The 23,851-nt window shown below is 45.5% G+C and overlaps 1 protein-coding gene and 1 pseudogene across 1 annotated transcript in view; both read right to left on the bottom strand.

Annotated features, from left to right (window-relative positions):
• GRB2 (growth factor receptor bound protein 2) overlaps positions 1–17,268 on the bottom strand; it is an 85,230-nt gene extending 67,962 nt beyond the window's left edge. The window contains exons 1-2 of the mRNA XM_032241703.1: positions 17,047–17,268; positions 4,154–4,368 (exon numbers count right to left, since the gene is read on the bottom strand). Of these exons, the coding sequence (XP_032097594.1) occupies positions 4,154–4,231 (78 nt within the window). The 5' untranslated portion in view covers positions 4,232–4,368; positions 17,047–17,268. The remainder of the gene's footprint in view (positions 1–4,153; positions 4,369–17,046) is intronic.
• Positions 17,269–20,500: 3,232 nt separating this feature from the next.
• LOC116525872 lies at positions 20,501–20,598 on the bottom strand (annotated as a pseudogene).
• Between the last annotated feature and the right edge of the window lie 3,253 nt (positions 20,599–23,851).

Genomic DNA, 23,851 nt, shown 5'->3' with positions numbered 1-23,851 from the left:
CTGCAATCTCCGCTTCCTGGGTTCAAGCAATTCTCCTGCCTCAGCCTCCTGAGTAGCTGGGACTAGAGGCGTGCACCACCATGCCCAGCTAATTTTTTGTATTTTTAGTAGAGACAGGGTTTTATCGTGTTGGCCAGGATGATCTCAATCTCCTGACCTCCTGATCCGCCCACTTCGGCCTCCCAAAGTGCTGAGATTATAGACGTGAGCTACCACGCCCAGCCTTAATCTCAATTCTCTTACTTGATTTTGGAGCTTCTGAAAGGAGAAAGTACATCTTACATTTTTCTCCCAACTCTCAAAGCGACTTATCCCAGGACCCGGCTCAAGAGATGCTCAGCGAGTGTGACAATGAAATAGGCCAGGCAGTGCTGAGACAGAGGATACTTTGAAGATCTGAATGTGAACTCAAGACTTGTTTTTCAAGTAGTTTAAGGAACTGGTGGCCAGGCGCGGTGGCTCACGCCTGTAATCCCAACACTTTGGGAGGCCGAGGCGGGCGGATCATGAGGTCAAGAGATTGAGACCATCCTGGCCAACATAGTGCAACCCTGTCTTTACTAAAAATACAAAAATTATCTGGGCATGGTGGCGCACACCTGTAGTCCCAGCTACTCAGGAGGCTGAAGCAGGAGAATTGCTTGAACCCGAGAGGCAGAGGTTGCAGTGAGCCGAGATCACGCCACTGCACTCCAGCCTGGCGCCTGGCAATACAGCAAGACTCTGTCTCAAAAAAATAAAAGAAAAGAAACTGGTAAAGGTACTTCATGCCAGAGGGTAGAATACACCTAGATGATCCAGGGGTGGCTCTTCACTAGAGCTGAAGAAAGCAAGTAGCTGGCTCTAGAATGGAATGAGTACAGATCTGAGAGCTCAAAATGGTTTCTTAATTCCTATGCAGCACAATTTGAAGTACATATACATAAAGTCCCTAAATGGCAGCTGCAACTCCTAGGTAAGCTCATCCAGTTTTATGTGCTCTAGTGTAGACTATTTAGGGGTCTTGTCAGTGGAAAACCTGTGGGACTATTTCAAGCCTGCCCTACAATGGTGGGGGGAATTCTGATTTATTCCAATGACACTAGGCCTGAAACGTGCAGTGGAAGAGCAAGTCCTTCTATTTTACATCCCAGTGTCCTCTCCCTCCCCAACCAAGGAGAACACAAGCTTTTATGAGAGAGACAAACAAAGGCAGATATATTGAAGCATTCAACTCCATTTTAGGCTTCCAGTAAAATGCTTTATTTTTTCCTCTTTTCTCAGGACAGTAACAGGTCAATGTGTATACAGAAAGTAGGGAAGGGGTCTGCTGGAGGAGAGGAGTCACCATTTTTAACTAAAAGTTAATCAGCAACTCCAAGACAGGAGAAGATGTAATCCTTCTGAACTATAGTCAGAAGGTGAAGGTTAAGCCCCTATTTCATTAACTTGAAATGAAACTTACTCAATAACCATATGCACATCTTCTTTATCAAGAGAGCACATATATATGCCTATTTCTTTTTTTTTTTTTTGAGACGGAGTTTCACTCTTGTTACCCAGGCTGGAGTGCAATGGCGCAATCTCGGCTCGGTGCAATCTCGGCTCACCGCAACCTCCGCGTCCTGGGTTCAGGCAATTCTCCTGCCTCAGCCTCCTGAGTAGCTGGGATTACAGGCATGCGCCACCATGCCCAGCTAATTTTTTGTATTTTTAGTAGAGACGGGGTTTCACCGTGTTGACCAGGATGGTCTCGATCTCTTGACCTCGTGATCCACCCGCCTCGGCCTCCCAAAGTACTGGGATTACAGGCGTGAGCCACCGCGCCCGGCCTATATGCCTATTTCAATCAAAGTGTCAATGCTATTCCAGCAACTTTTAAAACTTGTTTTGGCTTACAACTAATACCCTCAAGACTTAACAAATTAAAGCTATTCAAATGAAGCCAGTTTACTCCCTGAAAAATCAAATGAGGAAAACCCCGTTTTTTTAACTAACAGCTTTTAAGAAAGCATGTCCCTCCTCTTCACCCAGCCATTTCACAGTTATGAGACAGAGGGCAACTACTGTATCGTCACTCTTTTTTTTTCTTTTGGAGTAAAGCCACAACATTACTAACAAACAGCTCATGGCCACCGTTCAAAAGCAATAATGGCATTATGACTTCATATCTCAGTTATCTACCAAATTGAAAAGAACCACATATATGTATTTTTCTCTCTCCTCAAAGAAAATCTGGAAGTAAATGTGAGTATTCTGATTCACTTTCTCCTCCATAATAAAAATTTCTAAGGGAATGTTAAACAATATCTTCTTCCCTAATAATAGCATGGGAGAGAAGGTTTTTACACTTGTGCCAGAGTTCACTAATTTAAGTTATAAGAATTTATAAAATGTTCACGGTCTAGGTCTAGGACAAATTTCAAAGACAGAAATCAGGGAAAGTTCTTGTTTAAAAATTCTTAGAGACTGCATGTGCATGCCCCCAGTTTTAATTTGTTGCTTCAGTGCTTAATGTGCAATGGGACAGATTTTGAGAAAAATATGAACTGCCAGCCTTCTAGGTTCAAGTTGCTAAGATAAACTTATGAAGAAGCTGGCTCTAGGATGTATCAAAAACAAAAAGCAAAATACTGGCCCAAAAGAGTTTTTGTACAGGCTATAAATGTGGGCATTTGAGTAGCCATCCTCTACCATCGTAAGTAGATTATCTATGGGAACTAGTAATCACCTACAGAAACATCAAATTACCTCTCCCATACACCACTGAAACTGAGCAATTTTTTAGTCTAAGTTAACTTTGCCCTGATTTCTAGCTGTCCAAGAACACAGAAACCTATAGCTGGTTCCATCTGCTTTCTGACAATTTAGTGCTGACTTTGAGAATACCTGGGAAAAGTGTGCTGTCATAAACCCAGCTTTGAAATGAATGCACAGACACAAATTTTCTTCTCTTTAAAGAGCTCTGCAGCATCATCTTCTATGAGACTCAACCTATATTTCTAACATTAAGAAATTACTGGGCAGTTAACTTCAGAGTAGAACTCTACGACACCTCGGGCAATGAGGGCAAAATAGTGACTATCAATAGGTCCACATAACTTAAAAGTAAAAAAACCTCAAGTCTTTTTAAAAGAACCATATTTCTACATCTCCACTTTCTTTCTCTTTATAAAATGCTAAGAATTTCAATCAGGAGTAGTAAACAAATGAGTGGCAAATTCCAACAATAAGTCTAAGGCTCAGAAGGAAAAATGTCAAAACTTAAGACACAGGGAATACTCAAACATTTAACTCCAGCCTTTCCTCTTTTAAAGTTAAGATACTCTTTGATAACACTCATCCTTGTTAAAATAAATTATACATCCAAAAGGGCAAACTGCTCCAGTCAATTGGGTAAACAACATAATTAACATGTGCTGGGGGAGAGCGAATCCTCACATAAATAGTGGGGCTCAAAATAAGCTGTGCACTATATAGAAGCTGATTTTTAAACTGTCAGCAGGTTTCTTTTCGTGCAATTAAAGTTTAATACGGGGTAATTGCTTCTCAAGTTTCTCTTAAGAAAGTCGAAATCTGACTTGTACAATAGCAGGTTGCACCTTATTATTGAGAACTCCATTTGTTTTTTCACAAAGAATAAAAATACACTGAGGTTCTTTAATGAGTTTGGGTATGTACTTCTAACAATCTCTCTAAACTGGGAAAATTAATTTCTAACCTACCAAAATCATATTCCAGAATGCAAAATCTTTTGGCTATGTAAAATAAGACTGACTGAATGCTTTCACATAAATTCTTTAAGTCTAGGTCTTTTTTAAAAATGCTAATTTTTAAATAAAATTCAACAGGGCAGATCAATCTACTCATATACTTCCTTTCTACAATCACATTAAACTTTGACTTTACTTGAAATACTACCAGTATCAATAGACAAACAAATACTTGAAGTATTCACACAAAGGCAGTTAAAGACCACACATCACACCAACTCATTTAAGTCATATTTAGTATCCTACTCAGCACGTATCTCAAGCTCTCCAGATCAAATATGATGGTAAATGTTAGAAGTGTACAATGAAAAACACAGCTTCTTTGTGTGTAATCAGGGCGAAAGAAGGTAGATGAGCACAAGGAGAGCGATCTCAGCATTGTGCTCGGCATCAGCACTTACCTTGAGGATGTCCCCCCTTTTGAAGCTCAGCTCGTCGTCTGCAGTAGCTTTGAAGTCATATTTGGCGATGGCTTCCATTCTGAGCGCTGCTCAGTGCTCAGCAGCCTGAAACAGGGGGAAGGGAGTCTTCCCTGCTGAAGCAACCCAGCACTCTGGGCTTAGCTTCGCCTCTCTTCTGGGACTCACTCCGGCACTCTGGGACACACAATGCCACCCTGAAGCAGAAGGGGGACGATTAAGAGAAGTGACCAGGATTGAAGGCAACCCCGCCCTGCCAATCGGCCTGCGGTCCCAGCCCCCACGCCCCCTAGCTCGGCCTGGCTCAGCCCTCCTCAGCCCTCCTCCCTCCCTTCCAGGCAACAGCCCCCTCCACTTCTTCCTCTTTTCAGCCTCAGCCCCCAGGCGACTGACAGGCCTGCTGGCCAATGGCGCAGCTGCCTGAGCTATTCCTGAACACACTTCCTCTTCCTTCCCGCTGGGTGTGCGCTGCGTGCAGGAACCGGCTGGAGTCCCGTTCAGTCTCCGCCTTTCCTCCTTCACTCCTCACAGGCTCTTCTCCAGCACCAAATACGGTCCACTGAAAGGAAGGCCTCACCCTGGGGATGGCACCTGTCTCTCCTCGGCTAAACAGGGCTGTCTCCCTCCCTTCCCCCTGTCATCCTTTCTGGTCTTCTGAGAATGCTGGCTCCCCTACTCCACAGTCAAAAGCAAGTAAAGCAAGACTCTGGTCTCGAGCTGCTGCACTCTTCTCGAAACTAAACCATGGTCTGCTCCCAGGAGAGGAGTAGAAAGTAAACGTAGGAACTGCTTTTTCAATCCATTTACTGCTACGAGCACCAACAGCTTTCCCCCAGCACTTCCCCGCTGTGACAGGCAAGCTCAGGTTAACGAGAGAAAGACCACAGCTCCGAGCAGTGTGCCGGTGCAAATGGTAGAGATCCCTAAGGCTCTGGGGTCCCCACCAGGCCTTGAAATAAATGACCAAGGCTCAGCATTCCAGAAATAGCTCCATATTATTTCTAACTAGCCTAAGGAGCAGAGCTGAAGCCCTAATCTACACTTGAAAGGAATCTGTTTTTCAGAATCTGAGCTGCCAAGTACCTTGTTGGGGGAAAGAAAGTGCAGGGAGATGGAGCCCGAAGAAGGTCAAACAGAAGTCTCTCTCACAGTCACCCTGAGCACAGCTTCTTAGAGCAAGAAGAGTATATAAAACTGATGCAAATTGCATTTTGCAGGTAAAAGATTCTGGGAGAACCCTCAGAGAGTGTATCAGGCAATGATGAAGTGGCAGTAGTACAATCACTGGTGTAGCGAAGCGTCTCCGGCTATGAATATAGGACACAACCTAGATCTTTGGGTAACTAAAGAAAAATAAAATCCCGTTCTGGTTAGCTCAGTCACTGTTTTCATACTTGCTAAACAAAAGCAGAAAACAGCAGAACTGGGACACGTTATTTATAGTGACACCTTTCTTAGATAATTACGACCTAGCAGCTCATTTGAGGGGCATAAGTGATTATCATTCTTTTGTTCTAAAGCTAACAATTGGGGCACTAATCAAGCATAGCTGCAAATGGACCAAGCAACAAACCAGTGGGGAATACTAAGATTAGAGCAAGATAAGTACTATCGAAAAGAAAATAAATCATCTGATAATGTGTCCTTCAGTCAAATTCTGAAAGCCAAACATTCTGCTGCAGGTAACTAACAAACCAAACAATGTTTATTCCTTCAGGCCGTATCTAAGATATTCCATGTGGTGCTGGCTATAACAGGGAAAAGTAAAGAAAGAGTCCCAGCAACTAGTAAAAAATACAGAGGTTGATCTGAGAATATTTTTGTGTATCCTTAAATGCCCTTCTCTTACACTCTGTGTAGTTATTTTGATCAAACTAATCCATGTACATAATTTTAAAAGTCAGAGTATTAAAAGGCTTATGAAAAATGCTCCCGACCAACACCCATAGGCAATCACTCTCAATATTATTTTTTGCTTTCTCTTTGTGTTTACTTAGAGCATTTCTTTTTTTTTTTAATTTTGTGGTCAATGTACAAAATGGATAGGGTATTTCTAAAGATTGCGCTTTAACTGCTTTCTTAGTTTATTCCAGCCATTATTTATTGCCTGAAAGGTTAAGACATAGCTGCTCCACCAGCCAGTTTCCCCCTGCCTTATCCCAGTAATATCACATATTCTGGTTTAATCAGTGGTATATTATAAAATACTATTCAATGATAATGTAAGTAATGCACTACAACCAATCATACTTTTTCTTTTTTGAGATAGAGTATTTCTCTATTGCCCAGGCTAGAGTGCAGTGGTGCGATCTTAGCTTATTGCAACCTACACCTCCCAGGTTCAAGTGATCCTCCTATCTTGGCCTGTAGCTGGGACCACAGGCACATGCCAAAATGACTGGTTGCTTTTTATATTTTTAGTAGAGACGGGGTTTAGCCATGTTGGCCAGGGTGGTCTTGAACTCCTGGCCTCAAGTGATTTGCCCTCCTTGGCCTCCCAAAGTGCTGGGATTATAAGCAGGAGCCGCTGTGCCCAGCCCAATCATACTTTTTTGTACAATACTTCAATTTTCCCCAGCATTAGCAACTGCTTAGTGTTCTGTTTTTATTTCCCTGTGTATCTACTTTCACTTTTTCTTTTCTCTCTCTCTCTTTTTTTTGACAGGGTCTTGAGCTGTTGCCCAGGCACAAGAACAGTGGCATGGTAATGGCTTACTGCACCCTTGACCTCCTTGGCTCAAGCAATCCTCATGCCTCAGCTTCCCGAGTAGCTGGAACTACAAGCGTGAGCCACTATGCCGGGCTACTTTTCGTATTTTTTGTACAGAAGGGTCTCACTATGTGAGACCCGTCCAGTGTAGTTAGTGTTGAATCTGCATGGTCTCTAGAGGCAGGCCCCTCACACTAACAGCTACAATTCTGGGCAAACGGACCTTTTCTCACCTGTAAAAGACCCAGGCTGGTCTCAAACTCCTGGCCTCAAGCAATCCTCCTGCCTCAGCCTCCCAAAATGCTGGGATTATAGGTGAGAGAGTAAGCCACCATGCCAAGCCCTGTTTTTTTTTTTTTCCGGAGACAGGGTTTCACCATGTTGGTCAGGATGGTCTCGATCTCTTGACCTTGTGATCCACCTGCCTTGGCCTCCCTAAGTGCTGGGATTACAGGCGTGAGCCACTGTGCCCGGCCACCCAGCCCTATTTTTACTTTTAACAAACACTCCAAAATCTCTGCTACATGCTATCAATACTTTCCTTAGCCTATTTAACTGGTCTCTATTGCTGAAACCACGTATTAGTGATAGAAGCTAAAGAATATTTGAAATAATATGAAAAAATAAGGAGTTTTATTTTTGAAAAACAGAAATCAGAAAGAAACCCAAAAGCCCTGTCACTATCAAGGTGCTATGTAGTAAGACCAGCTGTAAGTTTCTATGTCATTCAGGATTTAACACAGCTGCACTGTTAACAGCAGTAGCACAAAAACCAACACAGTTCTCAACACCTTCTTTCCTGCTGCTACACAGCTCATCTGCTAAGAGAAGCTTAAAAAGAATAACCTTCTTAAAAATCGTGTTTCGAGTAACTATTGCTTTGTGAGATGCAGAGTTTGACAAAATTAAATCCCTGCTTCCATGGCTGTACTGAATAAAAAAACAGAAAACTCAAAGAGAAAAGCTTATTAGGTTATCCACACAAAAGAGCGTATTTGCTAATGGAATTCAAAAGGTTGTGTTTCAGTAAAGGCAGAAGAAAAAATCTAACACACACACAACACTATTACTAAAAGAAAGAAATCTGAAAGCAGACACAATGTATAGTGATTTTAAAGGAGTAAATGTTGCTGTTCACTTCCCAAGAAAATGGGGTATAGTGTACTAAACACTGAAGCCTAAGGAGAATAACCTCAAAACTGTTACCAGCCCATCCCAGGCAGGGAATTTTAAGCATAGCTTTAATTATTTATTTCAAACAATATGAACTGTATCCAAAAAACTACTATCCTAAAGGTATTTGTAAGATTTTTTTCTTTCTTCCATTTAACTCTCTTCTTCCCAAAATTCACAGAAAATACATGATACCAGCCCAGTATAACTTAGTGTTGAATCTTCACGATCTCTAGAAGCAGGCCCTTCACACTTACAGCTACAATTTTGGGCCAAGTTTTGAAACAAGCTCTGGGTTTTCTTTTTTTTGAGACGGAATTTCGTTCTTGTTGCCCGGGCTGGAGTGCAATGATGTGATCTTGGCTCACTAAAGGTTTCAAGTGATTCTCCTGCCTCTGTCTCCCAAGTAGGTGGGATTACAGTCATGTCATCACCAGCTGATTTGTGTATTTTCATTTTTTGTTGTTTTTAATGTTTGTATTTTCAAATAGAGATGGGGTTTCACCATGTTGGCTAGTCTGGTCTCCCAACTCCTGACCTCGAATGATCCACCCGCCTCGGCCTCCCTAAGTTCTGGGGTTACAGGCATGAGCCACCGCAGCCAACCAATACATACTCTTGACCAAGCAATTTCACTTCCCAGATTTATCTCCCTGAAACAACGAGACAAAACACAGTGTGCAACATACACATATACACACACACCCCTGATCAATATCCATGAGCTTGTGTATGGAGTATCTACATAAATACCAGGATATGTTATTAAATTTTTGTTTTGTTTTGAGATGGAGTCTTGCTCTATCCCAGGCTAGAATACAATGGTGTGATCTCTGCTCACTGCAACTTCCACCTCCTGGGTTCAAGCCATTCTCCTGCTTCAGCCTCCCAAGTAGCTGGGATTACAGGTGCCCACCACCAAGCCTGGCTAATTTTTGTATTTTAAGTAGAGTAAGGGGTTTCACCATGTTGGCCCGCTGATCTCAAACTCCTGACTTCAGGTGATCCGCCTGCCTTGGCCTCCCAAAGTGCTGGGATTACAGGCTTGAGCCATCGCACCCGGTCACAAATTTTTAACAGAAAAATTAGTTTATTGTATTTCTCTAAGGCAAAATAATACATCAGTATGTGCTTTAGAAAAAAAAAAAAAGGCAGCCGGGCCCTGTGGCTCAGGCCTGTAATGCTAGCACTTTGGGAGTCCAAGGGGGGTGGATCACGTGAGGTCAGGAGTCCCAGAAAAGACTAACCAACATGGAGAAACCCCCTCTGTAATAAAAACACAAAATTAGCCGGCGCGGTGGCTCACACCTGTAAATCCCAGCATTTTGGGAGGGCGAGGCGGGTGGATCGCGAGGTCAAGAGATCGAGACCATCCTGGTCAACATGGTGAAACCCTGTCTCTACTAAAAATACAAAAAATTAGCTAGGCATGGTGGCGCGTGCCTGTAATCCCAGCTGCTCGGGAGGCTGAGGCAGGAGAATTGCCTGAACCCAGGAGGCAGAGGTTGCGGTGAGCCGAGATCACGCCATTGCACTCCAGCCTGGGTAACAAGAGCGAAACTCCGTCTCAAAAAAAAAAAAAGAGTCAACTCCGTTGGCGGGGTGGTGGCGGGGTGGAGGGGTGAAGCCAGGCGTGGTGGTTCACGCCTACAATCCCAGCACTCTGGGAGGCCAAGGTGGAAGGGGGGCGGATCACTTGAGGTCAGGAGCTCAAGACCAGCCTGGCCAACATGGTGAAACCCCATCTTAAAAAAAAAAAAATAATCTAAGCCCACCCGCTGCCTCCACCGTGCGCTGCTCTTCTAAAATGGCCGCTGCTACCAGTGTGACTGCCGCCTGGAGTCAGGCGAAAGGTAAAAAGATCACCGATTGGCCGGGCGCGGTGGCTCACCCCTGTATTCCCAGAACTTTGGGAGTCCAAGGCGGGCGGATCGCGAGGTCGGAAGATCGAGACTATCCCAACACGGTGAAACCCTGTTGCTACTAAAAATACAAAAAATTAGCCAGGCGTGGTGGCGCATGCCTGTAATCCCAGCTACTTGGGAGGCTGAGACAGGAGAATCGCTTGAACCCGGGAGGCAGAGGTTGCGGTGAGCCAAGATCACGCCACTGCACTTCAGCCTGGGCAAAGAGAGTAAAAAAACACCATCTCAAAAAAAGGAAAAAAAAAAGCTGAGCCCACTCCCTTGGCAGCGCGCTGCTCTTCTAAGATGGCCGCCGCTACCGGTGTGATGCCCACCTCAGGTCAAGCGGAAGGTAAAAAGATCACCGATCCCGCCGGGCACGGTGGCTCACGCCTGTAATCCCAGCACTTTGGGAGGTCGAGGCGGGTGGATCGCGAGGTCAGGAGATCAAGACTATCCTGGCTAACTCAGTGAAACCCCGTCCGTGCTAAAAATACAAAAAAATTAGCCAGGCATGGTGGCTCATGCCTGTAATTCCAGCTACTCGGGAGGCTGAGGCAGGAGAATCACTTGAACCCGGGGGGCGGAGGTTGCGGTGAGCCGAGATCGCGCCGTTGCACTCCAGCCTGGGGACAAGAGTGAAACGCCATCTCAAAAAAAAAAGCTGAGCCCACTCACTGCCTCAGCAGCGCGCTGCTCTTCTAAGATGGCCGCCGCTACCAGTTGATGGCAGCCGCTGCTACCAGCGTGATGGTCACCTCGGGTCAGGTAGAAGGTAAAGAGATCACTGATCTGGCTGGGTGCGGTGGCTCATGCCTGTAATCTCAGCACTTTGGGAGGCCGAGGCGGGCGGATGGAAAAGTCAGGAGATCGAGACTATACTGACTAACACGGTGAAACCCGTCTCTAATGAAAATACAAAAATTTATCCGGGCGTGGTGGCGCACGCCTGTAATCCCAAATCGCTTGAATATGGAAGGCGGAAGTTGCTGTGAGCCGAGATCGCGCCATTGCACTCCAGCCTGGGCAACAAGAACAAAACTCCATCTCAAGGGAAAAAAAAAACTGAGCCCACTCACTGCCTCGGCGGCTCGCTGCTCTTCTAAGATGGCTGCCGCTACCTGTGATGGCCGCCTCGGGTCAGGAGGAAGGTAAAAAGATCACAGATCACCCCGTAATCCCAGCATTTTGGGAGGCTGAGGCAGGCGGATCGCGAGATCAGGAGATCGAGACTATCCTGGCTAACACGGTGAAACCCTGTCTCTACTAAAAATACAAAAAATTAGCTGGGCGTGGTGGTGGGCACCTATAGTCCCAGCTACCCGGGAGGCTGAGGGAAAAGAATCCCTTGAACCGGGGGAGGTGGAGGTTGCAGTGAGCCGAGATCACACCATTGCACTCCAGCCTGGGGAACAAGAGTAAAACGCGGTCTCAAAAAAAAAAAAAAAAGGATCACTGATCTGCGGGCCATCGATCTTAAGTATGAGCTGAAGCAGTGGAACTCAGACATCACCCGAGTCAAGATTATGCTCATCTCCCAACTCAAGCAGGCTACTGAAGAGGAAGGAGGCAATCCAGATAATATTGAATTAACTGTTTCAACTAACACTCCTAACAAGAAACCAATTAAAGGCAAAGGTAAAAAACAAGAAGCAGCAAATGAACTGAGTGGAGATGCTTCTGTGGAAGATGATGCTTTTATCAACGGCTGTATTGGAGACTCAAGAGGCACATGAGCAAGATGGAAATGATGAACTAAAGGACCCTGAAGAATTTGGTGAAAATGAAGAAGAAAATGTGCATTCCAAGGAATTACTCTCTGTAGTAGAAAACAACAGAGCTCATGAATAGAGGCATAAGCAATAGAAGATATAGAAAAAGAAGACATTGAAAGTCAGGTCTTTAGCCATTTTTTTAAACATGACAAAGATAAATTGTTTTGTTTTGTTTTGTTTTTCTTGAGACAGAGTCTCACTCCATCACCATGCGCCAGGCTGGAGTGCAGTGGCACTACCTCAGCTCACTGCAACCTTCGCCTCCCGGGTTCAAGCAATTCTCCTGTCTCAGCCTCCAAAGTAGCTGGGACTACAGGCATGCGCCACCACACCTGGCTATTTTTTTTTTGTATTTTTAGTAGAGACGGGGTTTCACCATGTTTGCCAGGATGGTCTCAATCTCTTGACCTCATGATCCGCCCGCCTCAGCCCCCCAAAGTGCTGGGATTACAGGCGTGAGCCACTGTGCCCAGCCAATAAATTTTTAAATAATAAAAATTATTTTTTCCTAGTTCAAAAAAAAAGCTAACAATGGTTATCTCTGCTAGCCAGATCACAGAACACTTTTACTTTCTGCATAATACACCTCAATTGCATTTTTCATTATTTTTACAACAGACATGTATTACTTTTATAGCCAGAACACAAACCAAAAAGCTTACTGTCCTCCTGGAGTTAGACCTGGATTCAAATGTCGCTTTTCCACTTACTAACAAGGAGAAATAACTTACATTCTGTAATCCCTAGTATCCCTCAACTGGAAAATGGGAATGGTAACAGCAACTACCTTATAAAGTCATTTTGAGAATTAAAAGAGAAACTGCTTGGTAGAAGTCTCTGGCTGTCTCCAAAAGACTGAGCTAATTATCTGCTATAGTGTGGGCCGTGATGATTTTATTATTATAATCTAGTATAAGCCAGAGATCTTAACTAGTATTTTCAGTCTCTTTTCAAATACTAGCCTACATGTTCTAAGAGTAAATCTGGAGCTTCCATCTGCATAGGCAGGTATCTTGATGAAGCCATCATAAGTTGAAAATATCGTTAAATCAAAAATGCATTTTTTTAAAGACAAAGTGTTGCTCTTGTTGCCTAAACTGGAGTGCAATGGTAAGATCTCAGCTCACTGCAACCGCTGCCTTTCAAGTAGCTGGGATTACAGGTGCACACCACCACGCCCAGCTAATTTTTTGTGTTTTTAATAGAAACAGGGTTTCACCATGTTAGCCAGGCTGATCTCAAACTTCTGACCTCAGGTGATCTGCTCGTCTCAGCCTCCCAAAGTGCTGGGATTACGGGCGTGAGGCACCTTGCCCAGTGAAAATGCATTTTAATACACCTAACCTACCAAACACCATAGCTCAGCCTACCCTACCTTACCTTAAATGTGTTCCAAACACAGCCTACAGTTGAGCAAAATCACCTAAGACAAAGACCATTTTATAAAGTGATGAATCTCTCCTATAATTTACAATTGTACTGAGAGTGAAAAAACAAAACAGTTGTATGTTTAAGTATAGTTTTTACTGAGTGCTGTTGCTTTCACAAGTTAAAAAATCTACAGTCTAGTCTGAGTCTACGGACTCAGAAAAATTCTCTTGTAGGCAAATTAATGACCCTACTAAGTATAAACTTCCGCGGTGGCTCAAGCCTGTAATCCCAGCACTTTGGGAGGCCGAGGCGGGTGGATCACGAGGTCAAGAGATCGAGACCATCCTGGTCAACATGGTGAAACCCCGTCTCTACTAAAAATACAAAAAATTAGCTGGGCATGGTGGCACGTGCCTGTAATCCCAGCTACTCAGGAGTCTGAGGCAGGAGAATTGCCTGAACCCGGGAGGCGGAGGTTTCGGTGAGCCGAGATCGCGCCATTGCACTCCAGCCTGGGTAACGAGCGAAACTCCGTCTCAAAAAAAAAAAAAAAAAAGTATAAACTTCAAGCTAAATCATTCCACGTCACAGTACTAAGAATACTAAAAAATTTACACATGTAAAAACAAACCCGAGAGGCGCAATGGCTCTTTGGGAGACTGAGACAAGCGGATCACCCAAGGTCAGAAGTTTGAGACCAGCCTGCCCAACATGGCCAAACACCGTCTCCACTAAAAATACAAAAAATTAGCCAGCCATGGTGGCAGGTACCTGCAATCCCAGTTACTCAGGAGGCTGAGAGAGAATGGCTTGAACCCAGGAGGCGGTTGCAGTGAGCCGAGATCGCATCACTACACTCCAGCCTGGGTAACAAGAGCGAGAAACTCCATCTCAAAAAACGAATCACGCCTATAGTCACTTATTCCATTAGGCTATTCTAAATACTGACTTTGTGTATACACAAAAAATGTAATTTTAAGTTGAATAATTTAAAGCCACACAGCAGTCTTATTATTTATGGCTGCATTTGTTAACAACAGTTTTGATCCTTAAACCATCTGTATCAAAATTCCTCCATTCAGAGGCTGATTCACTATGGGAAACATCCTGGAGTTCTACCAGAACCTAATTTTAAAAAGATCCCCCAGTGATTTTTATGCACTAAATTTTAAATCACTGCTGTACCATAAGGATGCCTTAACCAGATTTTAAAATTTGCATTCTGGATAATGCATTACAATGTCCTTGCATGAAATGAAAATAATGCATATTCACTTGGCACAACTGGGAAAAAGGCAACTTTGACACACACACAAAAATACAGACTCTCAAAAGCCACCTGGTAATGGCGGAGACTTCCTCTGAATTAAGGAGTTAAGTATTAATTTATCTCAGGAGAGCATGGCAACTCTATTCTGTATTACTTCCTTTCTCCAAAATCCTTTGCTCTTCTGTTCTATGCAACAATTAGACCTCCAATGCACAATATGCAACATAACAGGAATTACTGAGAAGAAAAGTACCAGCAACTGGTAGTACTTAAAACCCAGCAAGCCTCTCAAATAGGGATAACTTGCTGACAAGTAAAGTGCCTCAAATATTTAAATGTTTGAGTTTAGGCTCGGCACAGTAGCTCACGCCTGTAATCCCAATACTTAGGGAGGCTGAGGCAGGCAGATCCCTTGAGGTCAGGAGTTCGAGACCAGCGTGGCCAGCTTGGTGAAACCCGTCTCCATAAAAATACAAAAATTAGCCAGGTGTGGTGGTGAGCACCTGTAATCCTAGCTACTTGGGAAGGTGAGGCAGAAGAGTGCTTGAACCCAGGAGGTGGAGGCTGCAGTGAGCCGAGAGCCAAGAGCCTCAGAACCACTCACTCCAGCCTCAGCAACGGAGTGAGACTCGTCTCAAAAAATAAATAAATAAAATAAGATAAATAAATAAATGCTTGCTAGGAGATAGCTGATCATAAGAATTTACTCTTTTAAATCTTGAGATTGGGAACATTTTGAACTTGGGAAGGAGCAAATAGAGATTTCTTTATCAAAAACAACGAAGGCCAGTTATAATCGATGTAGAAAAAAGATCCCTGATTTTTAACTAAAAGCCTAATAAAGAATAAATTAGTACTACTACAACACGCAGGCTTCAACTAATTCGATGGTCTAAATCAATTCTAGCCTCTTACATTTTTCAGACTAGTTTAACCTAATATAGATTTATAGTTGACCTTCCCTTTTTAACATTAACACCCCCCCCCACTAAAAGTCAAAAAGTCACATAAGCCCTGAGCTGACCCAATATTCCTTGCTATTGTAAAGACATACTGGAAGAAAGCATAAACAGGCACAAAAGCATAATCTTAAAAAACTAAAACACAAAAATAACAAGCAAACCACACTTGTAACCTAGTGGCAGGACTGAATTCTTAGGGATTAACTCAATCTATTAATCTTTTTTTTTTTTGAGACGGAGTCTCGCTGTGTCGCCAGGCTGGAGTGCAGTGGTGCGATCTGAGCTCACTGCAATCTCCGTCTCCCGGGTTGAAGCGATTTTTCTGCCTCAGCCTCCCGAGTAGCTGGGACTACAGGCGCGCGCCACCACACCCAGGTAATTTTTGTATTTTTAGTTCAGACGAGGTTTCACCATGTTGGCCAGGATGGTCTGGATCTCTTGACAAAGTGCTGGGATTACAGGCGTGAGCCACCACGCCCGGCTGAATTCAATCTTTTGAGCCCCCCACGCCCTTCTCAGCGGGGTAACTTCAGCCTCCAATGGCTCTCTAGCAACCCATCTGGCTGACTAGCGAACGCAGGGGAAAACGCAAAAGTAAAGGAACCAAAGCAGGAAAGAGGGTCTCTTCCCGAGAAAAAGGACGGAATCTTGAAATGAAAGAAAACGAACAGCACGAAAGGGAAGAAACCTCGAAAAATTACGCCAGAGTGGGGACTACCAAGGAGGAAGGGGAAGTAGATTAGAAAAAAAGAGGGGGTTGGGGGAAGGAAGGGGCAAATGACTTGCATTACACAAGCATTTCTTGTCCCTAGTGGAATGGACAGAAGTAGATAGAGAGATAAGGAAATAACTGGAGAAATACTGAGTGAAGAAGGGATTAAGAAAGCCAGGGACTAATGCTGATTTCTCACATGTGTCTGACATTTCTGAAAGTCAACAGCATCAAGAAGAGATACACCTCAAATGCACTTCAGTCCCCTGCAAACTGCACTTTCAGAGCGTTTGAAGCCAGCCTTGAAAAACTTTCCAAACAAGCCATAACTCATATGTGGTTTACAATCACAGAGAGGGCGCGCTGCAAATGAAAATTACCAGCGCCCGCTCTCGCCGCAATCTTTCCTCGGCGCAGTCCAACCTGCTGCTACTTAATTTTTCAAATAGTTTTTTTTTTTTTAGTGTCAGAATAAAGACATCTCCCCCGTCTCCGGCAGCGAACGTTCTACCCCACAGTGGATTCCCGCACAAAATTAAGCCCAAAGACGCCAAGAGATGGTGACGTGGTTGCCGCGCAGGTCGAAGGCGCATCAATCACCACAGCTGCAGCCCACACCGAGTCCCCCGCCGCCGGAATCCGGCGGACTGACTCAGTCGGCGTTCTGCCCGTCCGGGTTTCCCGGGCCCGTTCCGTGCAAACCCATCCGACGAAGGCAGGGGACTTCACCAGGGAGCCCCGACCTCTACCCCCGGGCTCCCGGACACTGCACAGACAGAGCCGAGAGCCGGAGGAGGACGTTCCCCAGGAAGGAAGCGCCCCAAAAGGGGAAACGCAGAGTCCAGAGCCTGAGGCATTCCGCTCCGCGTCCCGAGCCTCGCCGCCCCGACCCGAACCCAGGGGCCGGTCCCGGTCCCGGTTCCCCCAGGGCCCACTCCCGTCGCAAGCGGAGAGGAAGAGACACCGGAGCGGCGCCGAGCGCAGCCGCCCGCACTCACCGTGGCGCAGCTAGTCCGCTCCGCGTCCGGCCTGACCCTCCTCAGCGCTGCAAGCGGCCGCCGACCCCGAGGCTGCTCCGCGAGGGCAGCGCTTGCTCCCGCCGCCGTCACGGCCCCAGACACAGAAACAGCCTCAGCCACAGCCACAGCCGCCGCCGCCCGGTCGCCGAAGCAGCAGAGCACCCTCGCTTCCGCTCCCCGTGGGTGTCCCGCGAGAACTTCTCCACGAGGCCCCGCCCCGCCCCGCCCCCGCGAGACTTCCCCCGGCGGAAAACGCCCAAAGCGCAAGCGCTCCTCCTGGGCCGGGCTCCGGCAGGTAGTGACTAGCTAGGTCTTAGGGCGCCTGCGCCAGACCGCCCGCAGCAGGTGGCCTCGTCACGGCTCCGCCCCTGGGTCGCCCTAACCCTCTCGGTGCCAGAGCGGGTAAATAACAGCTTAGCCCAGAAGGAATAAATTCTTCCCCCGTCTAATCACTTTCTTTTCTCCTCTACCAAACCAAGGCAATTGGATATGGATGAGGGCTGGGGGAGAAAGAGAGCTTCCAGCATGAAGCACTCCAAACAGAGGACCAGGTCTTGAAATATTTGAGAATCCCGTCCGTACAAACTCTGCAATGTTGAATGATTGGTGGGTTTGTTTGCTCATTGATTTAATTATGTGCCTGATATAGGCTGAACACTGTGCAGGGTATAGAACAGAAATCCTGGTCCTTAAGGAATTTACGGTCTAGGGAAGCAGAGAAAAGTAAACAAATAATGCCATAAGTACTGTTATTATTATTTGGAGTTTGCTGAGGAAGCTAAAAAGATGGAAGAGGAATGGCTACTCTGCCCATTGCAGAAGAGCCTTTACAGAGGTGATGCGGTGATGTCTGAGCTGACTCTTGGGGGATGAGTAGGAGTTTGCCAGGCAGAGAAGCCGGAGTAAGGGCATTTCAGGGAAAGGGAATGGCACGTAAGTACAGAGGCTAAGTACAGCGGAACGGAGGCGTGAAAGTCGTGTTCTGTGCAGTGCTAAGTAGTTCAATTCCTGTATGAGGCCGGTGAGTATGGGGAGTGGCAGAAGATGAGGCTTGGAGAAATAATTCTTGTTTTTCAGTTATCAAAGCTCTTTCCAATTAAAGGATAGAACAGAACACACCTAATGTTAATGTGCCTTCTGGAAGCCAACAAAATAGCTTTGAGATGAGAATAACCAAGCATCTGATTGTATAGAGAAAACAAGCCCATTGAAACACAGAAAATGAAATGTTCTTTCCCTAAGTATTTATTGAGCATCACCTGTATGCAAGGGGCTTTGCAGGGTAAATGACCAACCAGATAAAGCCTCTGCTTTCAGTGCTTTGTAATCTAGAGTTTCCTAGTCCGTAAGACAAGCAGTTGACCCCCAAGTGCCACTGAACTACACGTAGGGATGGCTGAGGAGGGAACCAGTACTTGGTGCTGAGCTAATCGAGAAGGACTTGGTTTGAATGGCAAAGTGATAGCAGGGAGGAAAGAGGGAAAAAATTCTGCCAATTTTTTTGTGTATGTCGGGGGGCGGGGGAACAGAGTCTTGCACTGTTGCCCAGGCTGGAGATGCAGTGGCATGATCTCGGCTCACTGCAACCTTCGACTGCTGGATTCAAGAGATTCTCCCCGCTTGAGCCCAGGAGTTCTGGGCTGTAGTGCACTATGCCAATCGGGTGTCCGCGCTAAGTTCGGCATCAATATAGTGATCTCCCGGGAGCGGGGGACCACAAGGTTGCCTATGGAGGGGTGAACCAGCCCAGGTAGGAAACGGAGCAGGTCAAAACTCCCGTGCTGATCAGTAGTGGGATCGCGCCTGTGAATAGCCACTGCACTCCACCCTGGGCAACATAGCAAGATCCCGTCTCTAAAAAAAAAAAGAGATTCTCCCACCTCAGCCTCCCAAGTAGGTTTTTGTATTTTTAGTACAGGTGAGGTTTTGCCATGTTGACCAAGCTGGTCTCAAACTCCTGACCTCAGGAAATCGGCCTTCCAAAGTGCTGGGATTACAGGTATGAGCCACCACTCCCAGCCATCAGCCAATGTTTTTGATTAGTCAGAGCCTAGAAATTGGGGGCAAGAATAATGAGAGAGAAGGCCAAAATGCTAAATGCATGGCTTAGGTGTCATAGTCAAGTGATGGGCAACCTCTGAAGGTTTCTGAACAGGAGATATCTGATGTGAGGTGAAAAATATCAAAAGGACCCTCTATTTACCACTTGATGCATACTTAAGTCATAGCACCTCCACAGGGTGGATAATATCCCCATTTTACAGACTTGGAAACTAAGCCTTAGAGAGGTTAGTAATTTACATAAGGAAACCAAAATATAGTAGACCTAAGATTGGGACTAAGGTCTGTCTTGTTCTAAAATCCACATTTTTCCCCCATTATGCCACTTCGTTCTAAAATAGCAGCCAGAAAAAGAATAGAAATGACAGGGAAGGACTTGGCTGCTAAGCAGAGAGGAAGATGTGAGGAAAGAGTTGCAGTATTTTGTTTTGAGTGGGCCTGGGTAACTGGGAGAACACAGAAATTTGCCAGTCAAGAGGCGTAGCTGACTGGAGGGGGTGGGCACAAAGAACAGGGAAGGGCAGGTGAGGAGATGATTGTAGAGGTGAAGAGAACTTTTCCCTTCCCCTCTGACAGTTTGAGTCTGCTGAAATAAACTGGCAATAGATCAACAGGAGAAAATGCATACAAATTTATTGACATGCAGTGTGCGCATTTACCATACAGAATATGAGATTCAGAGAAAAGCCAGGTGGCTGAAGCTTAAAGAGCACCATCTTTGTAGAGGAGAGGGAGATGAGGGCAGGTTGGCAATATTGAGAGGTAGTAAATGATTTTTAGGGAAAAGGAATGAGCCCAGAGAATGACCTGGGACGAAGTTCGTCTGAGCTCTGGGAGCTGGAGATTGTGACAAATTTCAGGAAGGTGAGGTGCGGAACTTCACTGTGAATAAAGGTTGTCTTACTATGCAGATAAAGTCTCCCAGATAATCTCAGCTGTCCTCAGGAGAACAGATGAAAAGCCTGTTTGGATATGGTGACAACTCAGTCTTTTCTCTGGTAGTTAATCTTTCCTGGTTATTTGATGAGATTCCTAGGGAGAAAGTTTTTAGACGATTGCATCTTTTTTTTTTTTTTTTTTTTTTTTGAGACAGAGTTTCGCTCTTGTTGCTCAAGCTGGAGTGCAATGGTGCCATCAAAGGTTGGCTCACTGCAACCTCTGCCTCCTGGGTTCAAGCAATTCTTCTGCCCCAGACTCCCGAGTAGCTGGGATAACAGGCATTCGCCCCACGCCCGGCTAATTTTGTATTTTTAGTGGAGAGGGGTTTTCTCCATGTTGGTCAGGCTGGTCTCAAACTCCTGACCTCAGGTGATCCGCCCACCTCAGCCTCCCAAAGTGCTGGGATTACAGGCGTGAGCCACTGTGCCTGGCCTTATTTTTGGATCCCTTCACAAATTGCGTTTCTTCTTGCATAGGGGTTATGCTAATCTCTGTTTCATTCCCATTTTACTATATCTGCTGCCAAAGCAAGTACACAGTTGCATTTCTTTTGGTTTTGGTTTCTCAGTCAGCTAAGGGAACTTCCGGACAGCCCCTGCCTGCATGCACATGGGTGATGAGACAAGAGTTTAAAAAGTCCTTGGTTCTGAGGCAGCTTATAAGTCCTTCCAATTCATTCAAAAGTGCTCTGTTGCCCAGGCTGAAGTACAGTGGTGTGATCGCAACTCACTGCAGCCTTGACCTCCTGAACTCAAGCTTCCTGCCACATAGCTGGGACCGTAGGCATGCGCCGCCACCACACCTGACTAATTTTTCTTTTTTTTTTTTTTTTTTTAAGACAGAGTCTTTCTCTGTCACCCAGGCTAAAGTGCAGTGGCACCATCTCAGCTCACCACAACCTCTGCCTCCCAGGTTGAAGCAATTCTCCTTCCTTAGCCTTCCCAGTAGCTGGGACTACAGGCACCTGCCACCACGCCCAGCTAATTTTTGTATTTTTAGTAGAGATGAGGTTTCAGCATGTTGGCCAGGCTGGTCTCCAACTCCTGACCTCAGGTGATCTGCCCCCCCTTGCCCTCCGAAAGTGTTGGGATTACAGGTGTGAGCCACCTCGCCCAGCCTAATTTTTAAATTTTTTGTAGAGGAGTCTCACTTTGTTGCCAGGCTGGTCTTGAATTCTTGATCCTCCCACCTAAGCATCCTAAAGTGCTGGGGTTACAGGCATAAGCCACCGCACCCACCTTTTCATTATCGCTAAAAACTTGGGACTCGACTCTAGTGAATACTAAAGCAGCAGCAGGCCACGATCAAACTTTTATCTTCCAAATATTTTGTCACTGGCTGCAGAGTAGAAAGCCAATTGGAGGCCAGGTGTGGTGTGGTTCATGCCTATAATCCCAGCACTTTGGGAAGCCAAGACAGGCAGATCACCTGAGGTCAGGAGTTGGAGACCAGCCTGACCATGATGGTGAAATTCCGTCTCTGTTAAAAATACAAAATTAGCCAGGCATGGTGGCACATGCCTGTAATCTCAGCTGCTTGGGAGGCTGAGGCAGGAGAATCATTTGAACCCGGGAGGAGGAGGCTGCAGTTAGCTGGAATGGCGCCATTGCAATCCTGCCTGGGCAACGAGAGAGAAACTGTCTCAAAAAAGAAAAGAAAAAAAAACAACCAACTGGAACTAAGACATTTATTGTCTGCTGTCTCAAGGCGCTTAAAAATCTGGCCCTTCCAGCCAGCCCCACCTTCTTAGTCTCCAGCCAACACACACTCCACCGATACTAACCCACTTGTGGTTTCCGGAAGGTGCCATGATCCTTTGAGTGTCCATATCTTTATACATGCAATTTCCACTGTTCAGCTGGCCTTCTCCCCCTTCCTCTAGGTCCCCACATCAGTTTTAGGGCTTTTTCAAAATTTCCATGGTAGGTCAGGCATGGTGGCTCACACCTCACTTTAGAAGGCAGAGGTGGGTGGATTAGTTGAGCCCAGGAGTTCAAGACCAATCTGGGCAACATGGTAAAACCCATCTCTACTGAAAATACAAAAATTAGCTGGGCAGGATGGCGAGCCCCTGTAGCTGGGAGCTCCTCAGGTGGCTGAGGCAGGAGGATCACCTGACCCCGGGAGGTTGAGGCTACATTGAGGCATGATTGTGTCACTGCATTCAACCTGGTGACAGAGCAAGACCCTAAAAAAAAAAAGAATTCCCACAATACGTCCAATCTTTTTTTTTTTTTTTTAATGGGACAGGGTCTCGCTGTATCTCCAAGCTGGAGTGCAGTGGCACAATCTCAGCTCACTGCAACCTCCACCTCCTGGGTTCAAGCAATTCTCCTGCCTCAGCCTCCCAAGTAGCTGAGTGGGTAGGACTACAGGTGCGTGCCACCACGCCCAGCTAATTTTTGTATTTTTAATAGAGGTGGGGTTTCACCATGTTGGCCAGGATGGTCTCGATCTCTTGACCTTGTGATCCACCCGACTTGGCCTCCCAAAGTGCTAGGATTACAGGTGTGAGCCATTGTGCCCAGCCCATCCCTTCAATCTTATTGCATCATTAATCATTCGCTCATTCTACCCAAGCCCCACCCCCCACAGTGGTCTACAAGCTCCCAAACAGACAGGACCACCTTTTCACATTTCTATTCCCACACCCAGCACAGTGCATGCAGTGAATAAATGGATGGATGGATGAATGAATGAAGGAGGCTGACCAGAGAATGAAACGTGGCTGCTTTTCTGTGCCATGGGATATTTAAAGCTAACGAAGTGGGTGGGATCTCAGAAAAGAGTAGATGCCTAAGAGAACCGGAAAAAAAAAATGATGCATTTCCTTTTAAAATACAGCATTGATAAAAACAGACATTGAGTGTGTGTATGTAAAAGTATATGCAGGGGAACCAGATTTGGAAGGGAACATTTAAAAGTAAAAATAATTCTGTTAAAATGGTAGGATTGTGGGTGACATTTTTTTTAAGTCAACATTTGTTATATTGTCTTTTTGATAAAATTTTTTTTTCTCACAGTCACAGACTCAGAAACTTGAGATAACGTTACCCAAGATCATTCCACACAGAGAAAAAAACACATTAGAGGCAGCAGTGTTTTGAATATGTACAGGCTAGTGTTAAATAATGGAAAGAAATAGGAGGAAGAGGAAAGTTGTAAAGTAAAAGTCACATCCTGGTATGAAAACCTGTTGTCACTGTAGCGAAACTTGCTAATTACAAACCAGCCACATCAGTAGCTTCAGAATACACACATTAATCACGAAAAAGTCTCTTTTCTCCTTGGGGGCTTGCAGTTATTTTTAGTCGTTGGAAAGGGCTTCAGGCTTTGTTTTCTGTTAGTTATGGGCCTGCCACCTGCAGGTAAAATCTGGACATTGCCCTGAAACTTATCAAACCTTGGATACAAACCTGGCGACATGGAGCCTCTCTCCCCTTTAGGACCCGGCTCAAGACCCTCTCAGGGTCATCCTGAGCCCGTATTTCCAAGCTTCTCTTTAGTGTGAAAGCACTAAATACCCAGCAACAGCCTAAAATTGAGCATTTGAAATTCTATGCTCACTTGCCCAACTGATCTTGGAAGTTCTCATCTAGAATTTTCCTTGTGAGCCAAGGCTGTGTACTCACTCCTGTCAGGCTTCCAGTGTTCCCTCTGATGCTGAGCTTACCAATGAGCACTGTGACCCCAATGAGTCCTGTGACCCCTCTTCAATATTCTGACTCCCTTTTCCTTCCTTCCCTCCTTCCCCCTTTTCTCCCTTTCTTCCTTCCTTCCCTTC

The sequence above is a fragment of the Sapajus apella genome, unplaced genomic scaffold (genome assembly GCF_009761245.1).
Source record: "Sapajus apella isolate SASKATOON/1434 unplaced genomic scaffold, GSC_monkey_1.0 scaffold48, whole genome shotgun sequence".
NCBI classification, from domain to species: domain Eukaryota; kingdom Metazoa; phylum Chordata; class Mammalia; order Primates; family Cebidae; genus Sapajus; species Sapajus apella.
Note: the sequence above shows the minus strand (reverse complement) of the source record. Positions and strands in the feature narration are given on the sequence as shown.